Below are 18,987 nucleotides of genomic sequence, written 5' to 3'. Positions count from 1 at the left end.
GTTCAAACAAAGGTGGAGGTCTCCTTGGGTACTGTTTGTGAACTAAGGAGTCTATAGATCGCAAATGGCGATATGCTACATTTCGTAAATATCAATAGAAATATGCCGCAATTATTGTAAATTTCCAGTATCTTCTGATGGACTCAAAAGGTACTTCCTTGTTGGAAACAGATATATGGTTGATAGCTTTTTATGACAAATTTGAGTTTTGATAGGTATGAGCGTAGGGAATATATATATTCAAATTTACTTTACTTATTTTCATGTTCCTTGTACACATATTTTAGTATTTAGTATTAAGCTACTAACGACGTGTGATTTTTTCTATGACACTAAAATAATCGAACGCTTTATAATTTTACTTCATTAAATATTTATCTTTCTATATGTAATTTCGCTAAAAGTTAATATCATAAAATAATATTGCATTTTCCCATCACATGTTTGATTAGAAGCCGTGGTCTGCTAAGGAAGGATAACTGTACTACTTTTCGAAATATTTAGAAGCGATTAAGTGTTTGACTACTACAAGGAGTATGGTAAAGTTAATTTAAAGTAAGAGATATACAATTTATACAGTAATAAGTAAACTTTAATACATTTTTATGTGTAAATGATTGACTGTATATTTTTCTTTATTACATAGGATGTGCTAATGAAATTGGTTCCTTTGGCGAATAGGCTATTGCCTGTTACTAAAACAATAGATCAATTGGATGAATACAGGTCAGCCATCTTGAAAAATATTTTAACCAGGTTCGATAGCAATACTATCGGATGTATCCACCAAAACAACTGCTCCAGTTTAGTTAAGAAGGTTTTAATGAGTACAAAATCTTATTTGCTTATTGATGATGAAGCCGTTTCTCCAAGCACTGTTTTGATAGAACAGGTAATGTTTGTGACATCTTATTAGTTTTATAAAAGAAACAATTTATAATTATTTTAAATAATTGTGATGATGTGATACATTTCATTCTGATGATGTAGTGAATAATTACTAATGCATTTTAGTATGCTGTTCTGTCTCTTAAACTTGTGTACTTTTATTGTAACAGCGGTATTCACATGACATCTGAGTTTCCGTAGTTTGGATTTGTTATTACAAATTGATTATTTACGTTCTTTAGATCAAAAAGCGTGGATACAGGAAAAACTTACTGTAAAACCGATATTCTAGAGTATAACGTACTATTAACAACTAGCAATACCGAAATGTAAGTACTGCCATTCGGAATTCCTCAAAAACTCAGATTAAACTTTCATTTTATCCAAAAGTTACTAGATAATTAGAATTTTATAGATACAATATTAAAGAGATATTATTCCCGCCCCTTCTCCAGTGTTGAGAAATCACTAACTTATTCCAAAAAAACTGATGCTTCCTCTTTGTTAGGAGTAAACGAAGCATTCTGCGAATGTAATGAATCTGATATAAGTATTACTAAACGGAACATTGAAACCAGGGTAGTGAACGTAGAAGAAATAAGACAAAATAAAAAATGACTATGTTAGATTTTTCTAAATATTAGAGAAGAACAAACCATAGTGTTATACAAGTTAAAATTCTACATTCTTTAAAAATAATTCGAGAACGAGTTTTTGAGTAAGTTTTTATCAAGCAAAAAATCCTAAATTGAACTCTGCTCAACGAAATTTAGATAAATGTGGATACCATTGTAAGATAACTAAAATTTACATAATAAAAATAAACGTGATAATTGAAAAACAGGATGACTAACCACCAAATAATAATAATAATAACACTCATATGGGTTACAACGACGTTTACAATCAGAATTTTTATTAAAATTAAGGACTAACCTTGTATCTCAAAAATACTTGTTAGATTACTATACTTATTAGATTACTTTAACCCTTTTCGGATTTCTCTCGAACAACTTTCCTCCTGCTGCTGTGCTTATTGTTGAGTGTTGATCCATGTGGGGTCAGTCTTAAACCACCAGAGTTAAGAAAATGAAAAAAAAAAAAGTATAGTCTGTAGCATTTCGCTAATCTTCACTTTAGGGTTTCGTGTTTTTCATCATTTTCTATCACTTCTTAATCAACATTCGACAATAAACACAGCAGTGGTTGGACAATTACTGAAGAAAATTCCAGAAAGAATTCAAATAATCTAATAAATATAATACATTTTTGGGATACAAAGATTCGTACTTAATTCTAATTTATAATATGTAACCTGTGGCGTGCATAAGCAAGTACACAATTTTGTTGTTCACTACTACACCCAAAAAGTTCATAATCTCTTTGCCATCGAGCTTGACAGTCTTCAGCGAAAATATTAAAGAAATCACAATTACCCACATAGAGAGGACAGAGTGAGATAAGACTGTTCATTTTATTTACATCCTCAGTACCTATAACGAAGACAACGTGTTTAATGTTTTCCGTGTCGTAGACAAATCACACAACATAGTAACGGAAGCAATTGTCATAGCTGCGGTTTTAAACATGAAATATTGGTTTAAACATCTTACAATAAATAAAAAATAATAAATGTTATGTAATACAGTATTTTTGTCCCCATTGGTTCCATTGATAATTGACCAACGTAGAATAGATGGCCATGTTACAGAAAATAAGTAAATTAGGAAACAAGATATACTAGTTAGTAAAATGATATTTCGAATAACTCAAATTATGTATTATGTAATTTTATACGTAATGTATATGGTGAAACATATTTTTGTGATATAAAAATCCATGCAGATGTGCAATACAATATCTGCAACATGGATCTGTTCGTCATTTGTTACCAGATCCGTTCAAATCTTTCCCAGAAAGAAATTAATTTGAATGTAAGAACAAAACAAATAGTTTTCGTAACTGTTCAGCTCGTACAGTAACCTTGAGTGATATTTGGTTAGATAGTGTCGATGAAAAATGTAGAGAAGTGAAAAATCTGTATTAGATGCTAGCACCGATCCTGCTTCTTCACTTGATGACAATAGATATAATAAAGAATACACTTCATATATCGGGAAAATAAATATTTTATAAAATTTACAGTTTGCACTTATGCACAGCCTTCTGCGAAACACGAGATAGCGGAAGGCAGTTTTTAAATGAATTCAATTTCCAAAAGAGAAAACAGTCTTTGATCACGTGCTAAGTTGAATAAAATTCCAAGATACATAGGTAATAAATAATGTACATCTTATTGGAAATAAGAGCTCTCATGAAAATAGGGTAAATTATGCATTTTGTAATTTGTAAACATAATACTGTAAAATGTTCAGAGTATAATTAGTATTTTTAGAAAATTATTTTTTTCTTATAGATCACGAAAGACGTATTTGAAAGATTTCCTTCTGAAGCAGCCCAGCAAGAATTTCTGGAATTCCTTGTTGATATAGCGTTACATGCCGATTCAGGAGATGTGGTATCTAATGTAAAGAAGGTATTCAAGAAAATAGTTTTAGATGGGAAATTGATTGTAAATGAGCTTACAAAAATGAGGGATGAACCTTCAACTGCAGTAGGAGCTGTAACAAGGGCCCGAAAAAGGTATATATGTTTTAATTTTAGTATATTGTTAATTATGCATTCTGGGATTTCTGTAAATTTTGGAAATGTGATTTACCTAAACATTAATTTTTGCTACTTCGGTATGACTCAAACAAAAACACGAGTATGAACATAATTTTTGTGAAGGATTGTGAGTTGAGAAGTTAAAGGAGCATGCTGAAAAGAATGCAGTAAGGAATGTGAAATGCTATAGACTGCAATGTATTGTGCTGTTGAGAACGCCTATTCACTTATAGTTACTTGGACAGTTTGCAGAGTGGTTTACCGTAGCCTTTAACTGCCATGAGCATCATATGTGGTACTCACCTTATTTCTCTATGGGGCCATGAGCACCATAGATGATGCTCATGTTTGATATCACAAATTACTAACCTATCCAGGTTCTTGAGCATCATATATGACTCATTGTCACAAATTATTGTGAGAGACCATGAGCATCACATATGGTGCTCGGCTCCTATTAGACATTTTCGGGAGAAACAAAAAATCGCGACAAAAATGTGATATAACTATCCATAATCGAGCCAAAGGTAAGAAGAAATTTATGGCCTGGGACCAGTACCCTCAAACCACCTCGGCAGTCAACCTGTTAACATGTCAATGAAACCAAGAAGTGTGCTTCTTTAACGATACTATTGGGTACCTTTTGAATAGAAGAAAAACATCTTACCATAAACATCCTGTATAATATAATTTTGCTAACTGTTTCGATGAAATACTTTTATAATCTTTGGTGCGATATGAACAATCTACGCTGCTAAATTAGTTACATTGTATGCTTTCTTCTTTGTTAAAAATAATGTAAGATTAAGTAGAAAGTATAAAAAAGCATTTTGTCTTAGTTAGACTACTATAATACGCTATAGAAACATCTGTCCTCTTGATCCCTCGATGCACAATTTACTGTTGAAATGATCATACTATAGCTTAGCTCACGAATCTCTGACACGGTTGACGGCATAAACGTATTAGAATCGCGGCAGAGATTCGTGAGCTATACTATAAAACAAGCGCACCTAAAGTATGAGTAAAAGTAGTCGAACTGGCACTAGTGAGAAAATAACATTTTAAAGCCTTTCCAATTCTAATGAATTATTTCAGGGATATTTTCGTGAGACATTCAGGCACTCCATTTATTTCCAATGTGTTACACTGAGACTACTGTTCAATGCCAACACAAGTAACATCTTGACTGCCACCATAGCTGTTGACCAGTATCGTCTGTGCGCCACTGGCAACAGTTCGCCAATAATGTTTTGTTTTAGGCGCATAAATATATGATTTTCCCTGTGTATGGCTCTGCGGCGTGGACAGTACATTTTGACTTCTACGTCATATGTATATAATGGCATACACACCTATAAAACAAACGCGACAAAAGTGCAATATGTGTGTGTGTTAAACAAAAATCATACACGCAATGCTGCACGGGAGAGCCGTGTGTATGGAATTTGATATACTTGAGAGTCTACGTGTTAACTTATAACTCCAATTTTTATTTATTTATTTAATAATTTATTTTCATTTTCTACACTTTCAATTACTGTCTGCTGTTTTTCTATTAACTGTTATTGATTGATAAGCAGCGTTTGATTTCTGTCCAATTTTTCATGACAAGAGTCTAAGGATTTTTCTAAGTCACATTCCATTTCACGAGAAAATCATCTTAGATTACTCTTTATTTCTTGCGTGTCAATCAATCTTCAAGACATCTTTCATATCAAGCAATAACTTGTAAGTATCCGTAAGTGATGGGACAGACTCAGACTCAGCTGATACTTCTGACATCAGCATACTACTTCACTGTTTCTTCAAACACTTAGAACAATGCCAGTGTCGATTTTGAGATTTAATAAACTAACATCCGTTTCGTTTAGTTCCATACAACAAGAATTAGGGTGACCAGATTCTGACAAGGGAAAAGTAGAACACAGGCATAATAATATAGCCTACTACGTCGGCCATACGCATGTCCTTATTTCATTTAGCGTTAGCTTTCATTCATTTTTGTTATATATATATATATAAAAAAAAAAAAAAAATGAAGGAATTCAACACATCTTCAAATAATTTCATAAATGACAAATACAAGATCGATTGAAGAATTTAAAGCAATTTGATAAAGTAACATAACGAAGTTACTTTAATAAAAAAGAAAACTTAAGTATGTTGAAGTATTAAGTGTTAATGAAATATGAAAATGCGGTTCGTATTAACGGTTATTTATCCATTACCTTGCAAACTTCCTCCAAAAATGTTAACAAATTATTTTAACTGACATATGACATCTGTTTACCAACTAAACATCAGTACAGTGCTTGGTGGCATACTTTTCATATGAATGTACAGCGCGAGGAAACTTGATGTTTTGCAAAATAATGTCATTGAATTCACTACAGGTACAATTACAGTTACCTTTAGTTATTTTTAGATGTTTAGTAAGAGAGTCAGTTTTTAAGTGAGATTTCTCATCAGTTTACAACTTATTCATTATAGAAAATACCCTCTCAGTCAGAGCATTTGTGGATACTGAACCACATATCACATATTTGGTAATATGGAATGGAATTTTCTTTAAAATTCTTGAATAGTTCACTCCATCTTAAATCTACCCTCATTTGAGCAGTATTTCTTTCTTTAATTTTTTCAGAAGTAATAGGTATATGTTTTTCCATTTGTAATCTTTTTTTCTTTTCCTGACGATTTGTTTTATTTACTTTAAGCTGATCTAGACATCATCCCATTCAGTTACTAAGTTAAGTCTTGTCCAGTTCAAAATGTTAATGTCTGCGAAAGTGTGTATTTCTGTTCAATATAAATTGAATAAAATGTACGCACACATTTCTTAAAATTCGATACACATTCTACCCCATTTTCTTCAAGATTTCTTAGTTTTAACTGAACTACAAGAGGGAGAAAACAGTTATATCTGTCAATTAATTTTGCTTTGAAATGAAATGAATTTTTTCTGTTTTACGTCCCACGATTATGCCGGCTAAACTAAAGGAGACGGTGACGAGAAATGAATGAAATGGTGGAATGAAAAAGTGGAGGAAACGGCAGAACCCCGAGAAAACCTAAGTTTGTTCACCACAAAGTTCACTTGGCGCGAGCTGGTATCGAACCAGGGACCCCACGCACCAGAGGTGAATACTATCACTAAGCCAGAGCGGCCCTAATTTTGCTTTGAGTTCAGCTACCAATGCTGAGCCTTCAACCATCGAAACGTACAAAGCTTCAAGAAAATGCACAAAATCTACAAAAACCTTGTTGCGGATAGAGCCATATTTCAGACAAAGGATCATTGAAAATCATTTTGAATGATTGTTGGACACTTACTTTGTGGTGGAAAATACGATTTTAAGGCTGGATAAAGTTTAAGTATATGTTCTATAGCTGACAACAAAGAAAGCCATCTAGTTTTACTGAAGAAGAGGAGTTTCGAGTACTCAGCTTCCACGAAGTCACAAAATTCATTCAGTGCAGCTTCAGGTACAGTATATATGTAAATGTATAACAATCTTGGCCTGTGTAGCTAAGTGGACAACGTGTATGACTGTCGTTCTAAGGGTTCTGTAAAAGTATAATTATATTTTCTGAACCACATTATTTACACAAAGTGGTAAACAGTCTGGAGCAGTTTGTATACAGTTATTCACCATGTGCAGCACAACCAACACCCACAATTGGTTTGCTTAAGAATTTTGAAGAATACTGTAAACATTCTTCTTTTTCCGTGCTGCACCTCCACAGTTGCAGTTAGTATTATCAGCGCATAAACCTACGACTTTTCATTCAATTTTATATTCCTGTAATGTCAGGAATATATGTGGATACAATGTTGAACGCTTCACCATTATCTTGAAAATCAAGAAATTTAACTTGCATTCCACTCGCAGGACGAAAGTAGCGAACGAATGATGAAAACAGTTTCGTAAGCTTATGATTTGAAGAATCTGCTACCAACAATACGAGATTTTCTTTCCTAACAATAATCTTTTGAGGAGTGTTGAAAAACACAGCGGTTTATCATTCAGAAGAAGAGTGGCTGTGATTCCATTGCTCAAGCTTTGCGTTTAGTATAGTTAAATTTGATTTCAACTACTCGCTGAACAAAACAATACGTTTATTGTAAAAATTATTAACATATAACCGTTTCGCCAACTATCCATTTTGGCTTCATCAGACACTGTCGAAAAGTTGTGAATACAGGATGAAACATTAAAGTACGGGTATTGCAAATAAGTTAAATCAGGACATTTCTTGAATTTCTAAATCTCTTTGCAACATGCAGGGCAGCTCTTTGAAAAACAGTACTGTACTGCGAAAATCAGTACGTCTGGTCACCCTACAAGAATACATCCAGTTATAACAGTCCATACACTGTAATGTAGCTGATATATCTTTGTCTCGGCACTGGCTTAGTACACTAAACAATCACTCATGGGGACGATGGATATCTCGAGTGGACATCTTCACGAATAGGTCTTATTGATACGGCTACCCTGTTCAGTAATGTAAACAAAAAATTGAAGCAAATTATAATTTGTTATATACTGTGATATTAGGCATTTGTGATATAATGTATTTACCAGCGTCATAATCACTTACAAAGAGTACACATCGCTGTAATTAATACTTTACACTTAATTTTAACAATAATTCTAGAGCAAGAGAAAATCGGGTTAACAATAATTCTAGAGCAAGAGAAAATCGGGTCATGCCAATTAGTTTCGAAATGTCGTCTAAACTTGGGCAAGGAACACAGATCTATTGGGCAAAACTTTGTTACATATTACACGTCAGCAAACTCAGTGAATCTTATTTCCAAATATGAATCACAATATTTTCGTTTGTTACTTTTCGGTACCTCTTCACTAGACATTGTAGATTCTGAAGGAAGATTATGTTCAGCATATTCCGAATTCAAACCCAAGGAATTTGTACTACCTTCTTCCAAAATGAGGTTACAGCAGCTCTTATCCCCGTTTGATTGAGTACTGGTTGTTGGCTGACTACTTTTAGGTTTTACGGAGTCCGTTTTAAGCTATAGACCCCTTTCAACGACAGTTTAGCCACTAAGAACTTCTGTAGCAAACAAATAAATTAAATTAGTATAATTTTTATAGATGGTTAGGTATCACAATTTTTTAACTGAAGAAACTGAACAATAAACGCTACCTGCTCCGTATATAAAACTTAGAATCGAGATTTAGAGAACCAGCGAGAAAGTTTCACTTTAGAAGCAAGAAAGATCGAGATCGTTCCACTGACTAATAGATTATCACTACTGCTTCCATCTATTGAGCTAGCGAGAACAAGCCAAACTACTGTCACAGAAAGCAGTTTTCGCTTGATAGAATTAGTTTCGTTTTTCCCGCTAGATGGAAGCACCAATTTAGTTTGTGCCATTTGAATTTATTTCAGCAGCTAACAATTTTTGTAATTTTCACAACTAACGCGAACGGAGCCCCTGAGAATCACTCGGGAAGCCCCAAGAGCTCTGTGGAGGGCAGTTTGGGAAAGTATGTTCTGTTGGTGATTTCTTTTTCTTTCTTTCTCACTCCTCACCCTCGATTTGTTTATTTATTAATTGTGGTAATTTATATAATATGAAATTTGATTTTAGATTTTCCCAACCAATACCTCCGAACATCGGCTTACTGGACACAGATAGTTGGAAGAAAGGAATTGTAATCCTGGAAGTGCTTCAAAGTAAGAAGAAATTAAAGAATGCAGAGGCTCTTTTTCCTGTTTTGTTCGATATTTTGAATAGGTAAGTTGGATTCAGGAATACACAATATTATTACTGCAGACAAGATTGTGAACAAGCTACCAGGTATATGTTATTCAAAATAGCCGCCAAACTAGAAAGTCAAATAAATAAATAAACCTTCGAAAAGAAAGAAAAAAAAAACCTTAATAAACTTAGTTGTAGAAATAGCAAGTTCATTTTAGCAGGACATTTACTTTGTATGTAATGCTTAAAAGTTTCATTGTAGGAAAAAAGGTTATTTTAATCAATTTAGTATATAGAATATAAAACTTTTTTTGGTGATAAATATCTGTTTACGTGGATGTGTTTCTCTTTATATATATATATATATATATATATATACAAAATATAGAATTTTTTTACTACTCTATCTTAATTTACTTGTTTCTAATTCGAAATTAACAAAATAATGTTCCTTAGGATGATTAGGACCAGGTAACGAAATTTAACGTTGTTTCGGATAAATAATTGATCTAATGTCTTTAGGGGAGGATCTTAATGAAAAGAGGGAACTTAATACCGCAAAATCCCAAGAATGAAGTTAATTTAGAGGAAGTTGAGTATTATCTTAACAGTAACTAACATGTAAGTCAGGTCTGCAGCGCCAACTTACTTCCAACAAATAAATAAACTTACTTCCAACAAATAAGTAAACTTACTTCCAACAAATAAGTAAACTTACTTCCGTTACTAATTTTCATAGGAAATGAGTGATAACATTTACTTTGATAAATGCGTCTGTAAGAATTTCCCTGAACAGTTTCAACTAGAAATGAGCAAAACCGTATTTTAAAAATAAAAACTGGTTATAGAGAACCAGAAAAATTCACATTTTGGTTTTCTCCAAAATGGGTAAGGTTCTTCTTCGAAACCGTTTTCACTTGTCTCCAATGATTTTGGATTTTTACTGAAGTCAGTGTGATTTTCGCTGAAGCTGATATCCTTTCTTGTTCTTATAGTATTCATTTCCAAACAAAGTAACTAAAGAGCAAAAACTTTGTTAGAAAACCGAAACTGATTTGATAGAAAACCGAACCGGTATTTGAGTTTTAAAAAACGAACTGATTTTGAAAACAGGTTTTTTGAAAGAAAGTTTTCAAAAACTGGTTTCGGCTTTTCTGAAAAACCGAAAAGCCAGTTTTTCTGCCCACCATTACTTTCAACAACTTACTCTGTGGCTCTTTTCACCAGCTTAATTCACGCACATGAAGATTGACTCACTATGTGAATACATTTTGTATTTCAACTGCGAAAGTTTCAAAATTAAAATAGAACCTTTGCATGTAGCATGTAGTAAAAATACTGTACAAGAATGAAAAAAAGCGGAAAGGCTATTACTCACCCAAAAAATATGTAGCAGAATTTTCTTCTACATGCAACAGGTAGCGCTTTCGGAAGATGCAACTTCCTTCATCAGCCTGTGGTAGACTTCAAAAAGCATAAAAAACATGAAGGATGGTTAAAAATGGTTAAAAGGTTAGGGTATGTAAAAAACAAATCTTCTGTCAAACATTAAAACTCACGGGAATAGAAACTCACTGACATTGTACCCTGCTGTTCACTGTCTTCTGTTCTTGCTTTCCAAATGGTGAAAGTATGTAGTAAAAAAATTACTCCAAATAATGTATATTTCTCTTCTATCCAGGTTAAGTGAGGGTCTTTCTTTTAATATGATTCTTTAATCTTCGTTCCGATGCTGTTTTTGCTTTTTCAATTAAACATGATTACACGATATGATGGTTATAATCTCTATCGTCATCATATCGTGGTATCATGTTTAATTGAAAGAGCAAAAAACAGCAACGGGACGAAAAATTAAAGAATCATATAATATTCACAAAGAAAGATCTTCACTTAACCTGGATAGAGTAGAAATAAATTTTATTTGGAGTAATCTTTTCACTACATACTTCCACCATTTGGAAAGCAAGCACAGAAAACAGTGAACAGCAGTGTACAATGTCAGTGAGTTCCTATTCCCGTGTGTTTTAGTGTTTAACAGAAGATTTTTTTTTTTTTTTTTTTTTACATATCCTGATCTTTTAACCATCCTTCATGTTTTTTATCCTTTTTGAAGTCTACCACAGGCTGATGAAGGAAGTTGCATCTTCCGAAAGCGCTACCTGTTGCATGTAGAAGAAAATTCTATATATTTCTTGCTACATATTTCTTGCGGTGAGTAATAGCGTTTCTGCTTTTTCTCATTGAATATAATCACCGCTCTCAATATTGTGATATTGTACAATAATGTTAATACTAACTGCTAAATTTAATATCTCTAGATGCCTTCAGTTTGATGAACAGACGGCTGTGGAATATGTGAAACAGCTCATCTTGTCGTGCCTGCTGCAATGTTGTAACAAAATTTCGATAGAAGATACACAGATTGTTAACGAAAGCAAGTTTAGCGTGGAGTTGGTTGTGCAATGCATTCGAGTATCGCAAAATCCTCAAACGCACCATCATGCATTGCTACTACTGGCAAAAGCAGCAGAAATAATACCCGTAAGTTATTATGAAATTATGTAGAGTACTTACCTAGAGAAACAGAAAGAAAGGAAAAGGTATAGTCAAACCTTGAATGATGTTCTAGAAATATATTTTTTTCATTGATAAAACGATCTTTGGTCAGAATCTCATTTTGTTGTTTAAAAGTACTTAGCTATTTCTCTGCTCCTTCAACGGTCCATAAAATTATTAACTTCATATTTATAGTTAACTTCATATTAATATATATAAGAATTAGAAAGAGTTGGGAAATATGAGGAAATGTACAAGGAGGTGAAATTATGGAATTTCGGAGGAAACAAGGGGGTATTATGGTGGCAGTAGAAAATAAGAATGGGAAGGTAGTCAGCGAGAGAAATGAGGTCATAGGAAGGTGGAAAGAATTCATTGAAGACTTATATGAGAGTAGGGATAGACCGTGTAGCCTAAATGTTGAAGTAGAAAATGAAGTAGGCGAGGATGATAAAGGATTTAGTATTCTTAGGGATGAGTTTGAAAATGCTATATCCGAGATTAGGAATGGAAAGGCAACCGGAATAGATAACATATCAATCGAATTCATTAAAAATATAGGAGACAAGGGAAAGAAAGAATTGTTCCGACTATGCAATGAAATATGAAACAGGAGAATAGCCAAAAGACTTTCTGAAAACGATCATGATACCGATGGCTAAGAAATCGAACCCAAAGAGATGTGAGGATTATAGAACTATTAGTCTCATATCTCATGCAGCTAAAATTCTGCTCCGAATACTGAACAGAAGGTTATATGAAAGAACAAATAAAGAAGTTGAGGAGGAGCAGTTCGGGTTCAGAAGAGGCAAGGGCACAAGAGATGCAATTGGATTATTAAGGGCGATCGGTGAAAGATTTATGAGTTTGAAAATGGGAAAGAGGTGTATATTATATTTATTGATCTAGAAAAGGCTTTTGACCGCGTGAATTGGGAATTGTTGTTGGGAGTTCTAACGAAGATAGGGTTGGAATGGAAAGATAGAAGACTCATAAGAAACTTATACATGAACCAACAAGTAAGTATTAGGATAGGGGAAGAACTAACGGAAGAGAGTGCAATTGGAAGGGGAGTTGGACAAGGATGCTGCCTCTCGCCAACACTATTTAATGCCTATCTAGAAGAGATAGTGAAAAAGAGTTTACATAATGATGATGGTATTTCGGTAGGAGATAGAATGATTAGATGCATAAGATTTGCAGACGATATGGCGCTTGTTGCAGAATCTGAAAAGAAAATCAATAAAATGTTAGAAAAAATGAGAAAGGGCTTGGAAGAATATGGGATGAAAAAAATGTTAGAAAGACAAAAGCCATGGTGATTGGAACGAAAGGGGTCTGTGTCAAATATAAAAGTAGGAAGGGAGAAAATAGAACAAGTGAATAGTTTTCGGTATCTGGGTAGTATTCTTAGTAATAACATGAAGTGCGAACGTGAAATAAAAGCAAGGATAGGGAAGAAGCCTTTAGGAGGAAGAAAAGTTTGTTTTGTGGGACCTTGAATAAAGAGTTGAGAAAAAGACTCATAAAATGCTCCATGTGGAGTGTTGTACTGTATGGGGCGGAAACGTGGACATTACGTAAAGGTGATAAAAATCGACTGGAAGCCTTCGAAATGTGGGTGTGGAGAAGAATGGAAAGAATTAGTTGGGTCGAGCGGAAAACGAATGAGAGAGTGTTAGAAATGGTGGGTGAGAAAAGAACACTTTTAGATATTATTAAGAAGAGGAAGAGAAACTGGTTGGGACATTGCCTAAGAAGAGATTGTATCATGAAGGACGTCCTAGAGGGTATGGTGGCGGGAAAGAGAGGGAGGGGGCGAAGGAGGCTATAATTAATGGATGATATAAAAACAGAAAGATCATACGCGAAGACGAAGAAGTTAGCGAAGGACCGTGGAGCATGGAAGCTTCTCAGCTGCGGCAAGTGACCTGCCAATAAAGGCAGAATACCTATGATGATGATGATGATTATAGTTAATGATTGGATAATGATGGAGTGACGAAAATGGGAGAAAACGAAAGGATCCCAGAAAAATCCACACAGAGTGTTTCTTCATCACAAAGCCCACTTGGCGGAAGCTACGATCGAACCAGGGACTCCACGCGCTGGAGTTGACGCTCTGACGCTGATCCACCGCGACCCCCAGGTTTGATTTGAGTTTAGCGTCCCTTTAGCAAGGCTATATGAGACATGCACTACATCTTAACTTGGGATCTGAAATACATGAGCTCCACCGGGAGTCGTACCCGGGTCTCCCGTGCCAAGGTGTCTAATTAGTGTTTTAATAATGTTTCTGTCGCTGCTGTATTTTTTCTCCATAAATCCTAATGCTATAATAATACATTGGTAAAGTGCAAATTGAAGTTTTGCAAGCTTTTATTGTAAATAGATACTGACACTTAATAAAGTTAGTTTACTGGACTTTCAAAGTGAAGCAGGTTCAAATTAAGAATATTTTTGAGCATTTCTGAAATTAGTATTAGTGAAAGAATTTTATTTGTAACCCTCTTATTGTCAGAATATTTAAACCTTTTTTTCTAAATTGAATTTTCAGGAACAGGTTCTTCATAATATTATGGCAATTTTTACCTTCATGGGTTCGTCTGTTCTACGTCAAGACGATGCGTATAGCTTCCAAGTCATAGGCAAAATAATAGAAACGATTATCCCTATTTTGGTTCAGGTAAGTAAAATTTAGTCTTAAGTGAGCCGCCAGTTCCTAAAATTGTATAGTAAATAAAAGAAGCAACCGATTTGTCCCACTCAATATTTGATGCAGGTGCGATTTTAATGAAATCCTGACTATATATAAAACTACATGAACTCACTGTTATAAAATGACTGGTACTTCCGGATGACGTGAAAGTTGAAATTTGGCATGATTGTAGCTTTTCGGGACTAACCGACAGGAAAATTGCCAAAAGCAAATATTTTTAATTTTTAAGGGGATCTAAAGGGAAATGAAGAAATTCCCCATGTTATTTAAATAGGCTTTTCTTAACCTGTAATCGCGTGTTTTAGGTGTTTGGAATTGGAATAAAAACTTAAAGTTCAGTATGCTTGTATGTTTTCTATAGGATTATTTAATAAAATCACTAAAAATAAAAACAAAACCCAACTTTAGAGTGGTTTTATGGGGAACTGAAAAATCTTCCCCATATTATTTATATGGAACATCCTCTACACCCCAAAATTATTGGATACTTCCTGTAGTGCTACAATGATCAAATTTGGCATTATTGTAGCTTTTCGGGACTAACCCACAAGAAAATTGCCAAAAATGAATATTTTTAAATTTTGGAGAGGCCTAAAGGGGAAATGAAAAACCTCCATGTTATTTAAATGGGCGTTTCCTTGAGATACAAAATCTTAACTTTTAGGTACCGTCGACCGGGGCAATGCTGAATACGGGGTAAACTTGAACAAAAAGGAAAAAAGTTTTCGTTTTTACCCTGAGTGTAAAATATGCAATAAATCTGTAAATTAAAAATGTACATCAGTTCTGCAGATGTATGAGAAGGTAATACAGGTCTTACATTGTGTATTTTTAGCCCCAATTTGCAAAACAAAGTGTTTTGTACAGGGCCTATATTCGCCATTTTTCGTGGGTCAATTTAAGAGGTCTATACTTTTTGACAAATGAAATTTGGAAATATTTTCCAGGCAGATTATTGTAGGAAATGTATCAGTGTCGCTAACTGCAACTATTATTGTAGAGGTCACCCATGATGTATTGCCTAAAAGTGACCTTATTCAGAAAGGGGCAAAATGTTATCGGAATGGGGCAATGCTGAAATTTTCCTAGCTGGAAGCATTTGAAATGTGGTGTTGACGCAGAATGATGCGCATATCATGGACCGAAAGAAAAAGGACTAAAGACATACTAAAGGAAGCAAATGAAGGACGACAGATCATGAAGATAATAGGAAAAAGGTGAAACAGCATGCTTGGTCATTTTATTCGACATTCCGATTGGATCACTGTGCTGATAGAGAGAAAGGCAGAAGGAAAACCAGGAAGAGGAAGACCAAGGATAGAATATCTAGCTGCAGTTACAAAGAAGAGGCCTTATCAAAGTATAAAACAGCTCTCCCAAGCGAGAGAAAAGTTTTAAAATGTCCATGTTGCCCACCAACCTATGGTTGAGGTGAACAAGAAAGAACAAAACGATGTACATAGACAATGGTATTTATTGATATTTGATATGAAGAACATAAAAATCGTACTGCAATTAAAGTTGGACAGTGGTTATTGGTTAAATATCTAAGAAAGAAATCAGTGAAGCATTTTGTTGACCAAATAATTCAATTTATAATGTCAGATTTCTTCGCAAAAATATGAATGGCACTATATTTTACTGGCCAGAACAAGAGGATGTGGATAGTGTTTGCGCTGATGATGTGGTTCTGCTGTTGCCTTAGCCTGTGCTAGGCAGAAGGGGCACTACTATGTCTTCTTCAGTTGTACTTGAGGGTCTGAATGTACAGTACAGTAAATAGATATTCATGAGATTATTTTTGATAGGTAGCCCCATGTTTTTGTCGCAAATCTGTTTATTTTGTTTCATTTATCTTTTTTTTTTTTTTTTTTTGTGTGTGTGTGTGTGTGTGAGAGAGAGAGAGAGAGAGAGAGAAGCACGAGTAATATGCTGCTTCTTTCACTTACTGTGAGAACTGTATGTTTTCTGATATGGTACACGTATTGTACACAACAAATCAGCAGCAAAAGTTCATTAATATGCATTACTGCATTCACAGAAGCAGAGTAATTGTATTTAATTTTATTTGTTTTTCAGTGTTCATTTTCAATGTTTTTTTGGAATGTATAATTTTTGTCAGGTTTTATTTTTTTGGAGAATTGTGATGTTCCTTGGTACATTAAGGCCTTATGCTGAAAGTATTTTGGGTCAGTTATACTGTTTTGTTATCCAGTTCACCAGTCTGGCACAACTTCCATTTTTCATGTGACCTGTGTGTAAATGGACAAAATCTGCCGGAAGTATGTCATGTTACATATCTACAGAATTAGCTAAAAGAGCACGTTTCTGCTGTATCGGCATTGCCCCACTAACAGACACCTACGTCAAGATAATGACAATTCAACTGACTGTATCAGCATTGCCCCGAGGTCGGGGCAATGCTGATACAGTACTAATTATTATTATTTCTGGAATGTGTTAACACTAATCAATCCCATTTTTGTATTAAAGTGAAAATCTAGGAAGGATGTACATAACATAATTTTCTTTACAATTCCAGCTGTAATCGTTTTGAAGTTACATACCTTTTTACACAAAAAGTGTATCAGTGTTGTCCCGTTTGACGGTAGTTGAAATGCGAAAAGAAGCTTGAAATTCTGTAGTATTGTGGGTTTAAGAGGTGCGAGACCGTAGACCGACCAAACGCGGGGATCTGAGGGCAAAGCTCCCAGCTGGCCAAATTCAGGAAATATTAAGAGCAAATGCACGAAATTCACTTTTGATACAAAAGCAGATACATAAGAGATGTGAGGTCGTAGGCTGAGCAAATGCGAGGGTCAAGCTCCAGCTAGCCAAAGGCTAGTTAAGTGTTATAAAATCACAAATTTTGTTTGTTGTTGAGCTATTTTTTGTGGGAGAAGAGAATATACTTAAAAGCTATTTAGTCTTTTACCTTTATTGATTGAACGAATTTCTGGAATTTGTAAAACTTCTTTAAAGACTAGTGGTCGGCATTTTAATAAACGCAGTTTTCCTTAATAAATTAGTTTCAGTGTAAACAGGACCATGTTTCTTTTAAATTAATTAATTAATTAATTTCTTATATGAATAATGTTCAATTTGGAGAACAAGGTCAATAAACAGGGTTTTGTATGATCAGTGTTTTTTGGGAAAATTCTGAAAAATTAGTAGTGTGCTCAGACTTTTTGATAATGTAAGTATATTTATTTATATATAAATAAGTATATATTTTGTTTTATTGAGGCTAAGTTTAAAGGTAATTTGTTAAATCTATTTCAGTAAACATTGCAAATATTTTTGAACATCTTGAAAAATAGTGCATAAAATTTTATGACAGCATTAAATTAATAAATATTTTACTGGTTCTCTTTGCATTTTCAGGCGAGTCATAGCGGTTTATTATCGAGCGCTATGAATCAGGAGCTAGAGGATGTTGTAGCTATGATAGTGCGCGTATTTGTGGACGTTCTGCTTCATGTCCCTGAGCATCGAAGGCTGCTGCTGTTCCATAAACTAATGTTGACGTTAGATGCAGAATTGTTTCTGTGGTTGTTCATTTGTTTGGTGTGTGAGAGCCATGTAGTGAAAGGAACAGAAGAGAGAACAGAAGGAAACATCGTAGCTGAGAAAGGACAAATGCCAAAGAAATTAGAATTTGCTCTGCAGTTGATAAATCAATTTTCTCCCAGTACAGTGTTGAAGAACTTGCTCAAAGTAATGGACTATATCAACATGTTACCTCTTGAGAAAGGTAGTCCCAATTCTTGTTTATTAGCATATTTCCTTTTGATGCTGCATTAATTTCTTTTTATAAATAATACTTTAATTTTCTCAATGTTAACTGTAAACTATTACACATTTAGAGTTCATGATTATTTCGACAGTTGTAGTTATAGCATAAGATAGGATTATTTAGTGGTAGAAAGCACTATCTTGTGAGTTCAATACGGTTGAGATAAGATTTGGAAAGCACAATCCTCTGTCTAGGCTAGTTACTCGAACCCTTATTGCAGCTTTTTTGTAACTAGATTATTGTTTTTGTCCTTGGTGCAGCAGACCTAGATTTGACTCCGAACGAGAGCTCATTCCATTTTGAAGTAAATTGTAAGCCCACATCTGATATAGCCTCGGTGCTAAATAAGGACTAGTAGTTTCCTTGAAATTTTACAATGTAATAATTTCCCGAAGAATACGTTTTGATTTCGTGAGAAACGTGACCCTGTAGAGTCAGCTCGAACCCTGTTGCTACGAAATCTCCAAGATCTTTCAACATATTATGTCCCGATGATACAACCGAATCTGACCCGACAGTTTTTTCTTAAAAGGAAGATCTTTGATTCTTACACAGTACAGTGGAAAGTGTTTGCAAAGAACTAATGCTAGGATAATTATAATCGAAGTCAAAAACGTCAGTACT

General features: G+C 34.2%; 1 protein-coding gene across 11 annotated transcripts in view; it reads left to right on the top strand.

Annotated features, from left to right (window-relative positions):
• The window catches only part of l(2)k09022 (HEAT repeat containing 1 homolog l(2)k09022), a 108,388-nt gene that overhangs the window by 57,180 nt on the left and 32,221 nt on the right, over nt 1-18,987 (top strand). For all 11 annotated transcript variants that reach the window (XM_081741892.1, XM_081741872.1, XM_081741883.1 and 8 more), the window contains 6 exons: nt 647-892; nt 3,305-3,531; nt 9,182-9,328; nt 11,611-11,833; nt 14,406-14,534; nt 17,952-18,321. In XM_081741892.1, the coding sequence (XP_081598018.1) occupies nt 647-892; nt 3,305-3,531; nt 9,182-9,328; nt 11,611-11,833; nt 14,406-14,534; nt 17,952-18,321 (1,342 nt within the window). The remainder of the gene's footprint in view (nt 1-646; nt 893-3,304; nt 3,532-9,181; nt 9,329-11,610; nt 11,834-14,405; nt 14,535-17,951; nt 18,322-18,987) is intronic.

The sequence above is a fragment of the Thermobia domestica genome, chromosome 2, assembly GCF_964235325.1.
Source record: "Thermobia domestica chromosome 2, izTheDome1.hap1.1, whole genome shotgun sequence".
In the NCBI taxonomy this organism is placed as follows: domain Eukaryota; kingdom Metazoa; phylum Arthropoda; class Insecta; order Zygentoma; family Lepismatidae; genus Thermobia; species Thermobia domestica.
Note: the sequence above shows the minus strand (reverse complement) of the source record. Positions and strands in the feature narration are given on the sequence as shown.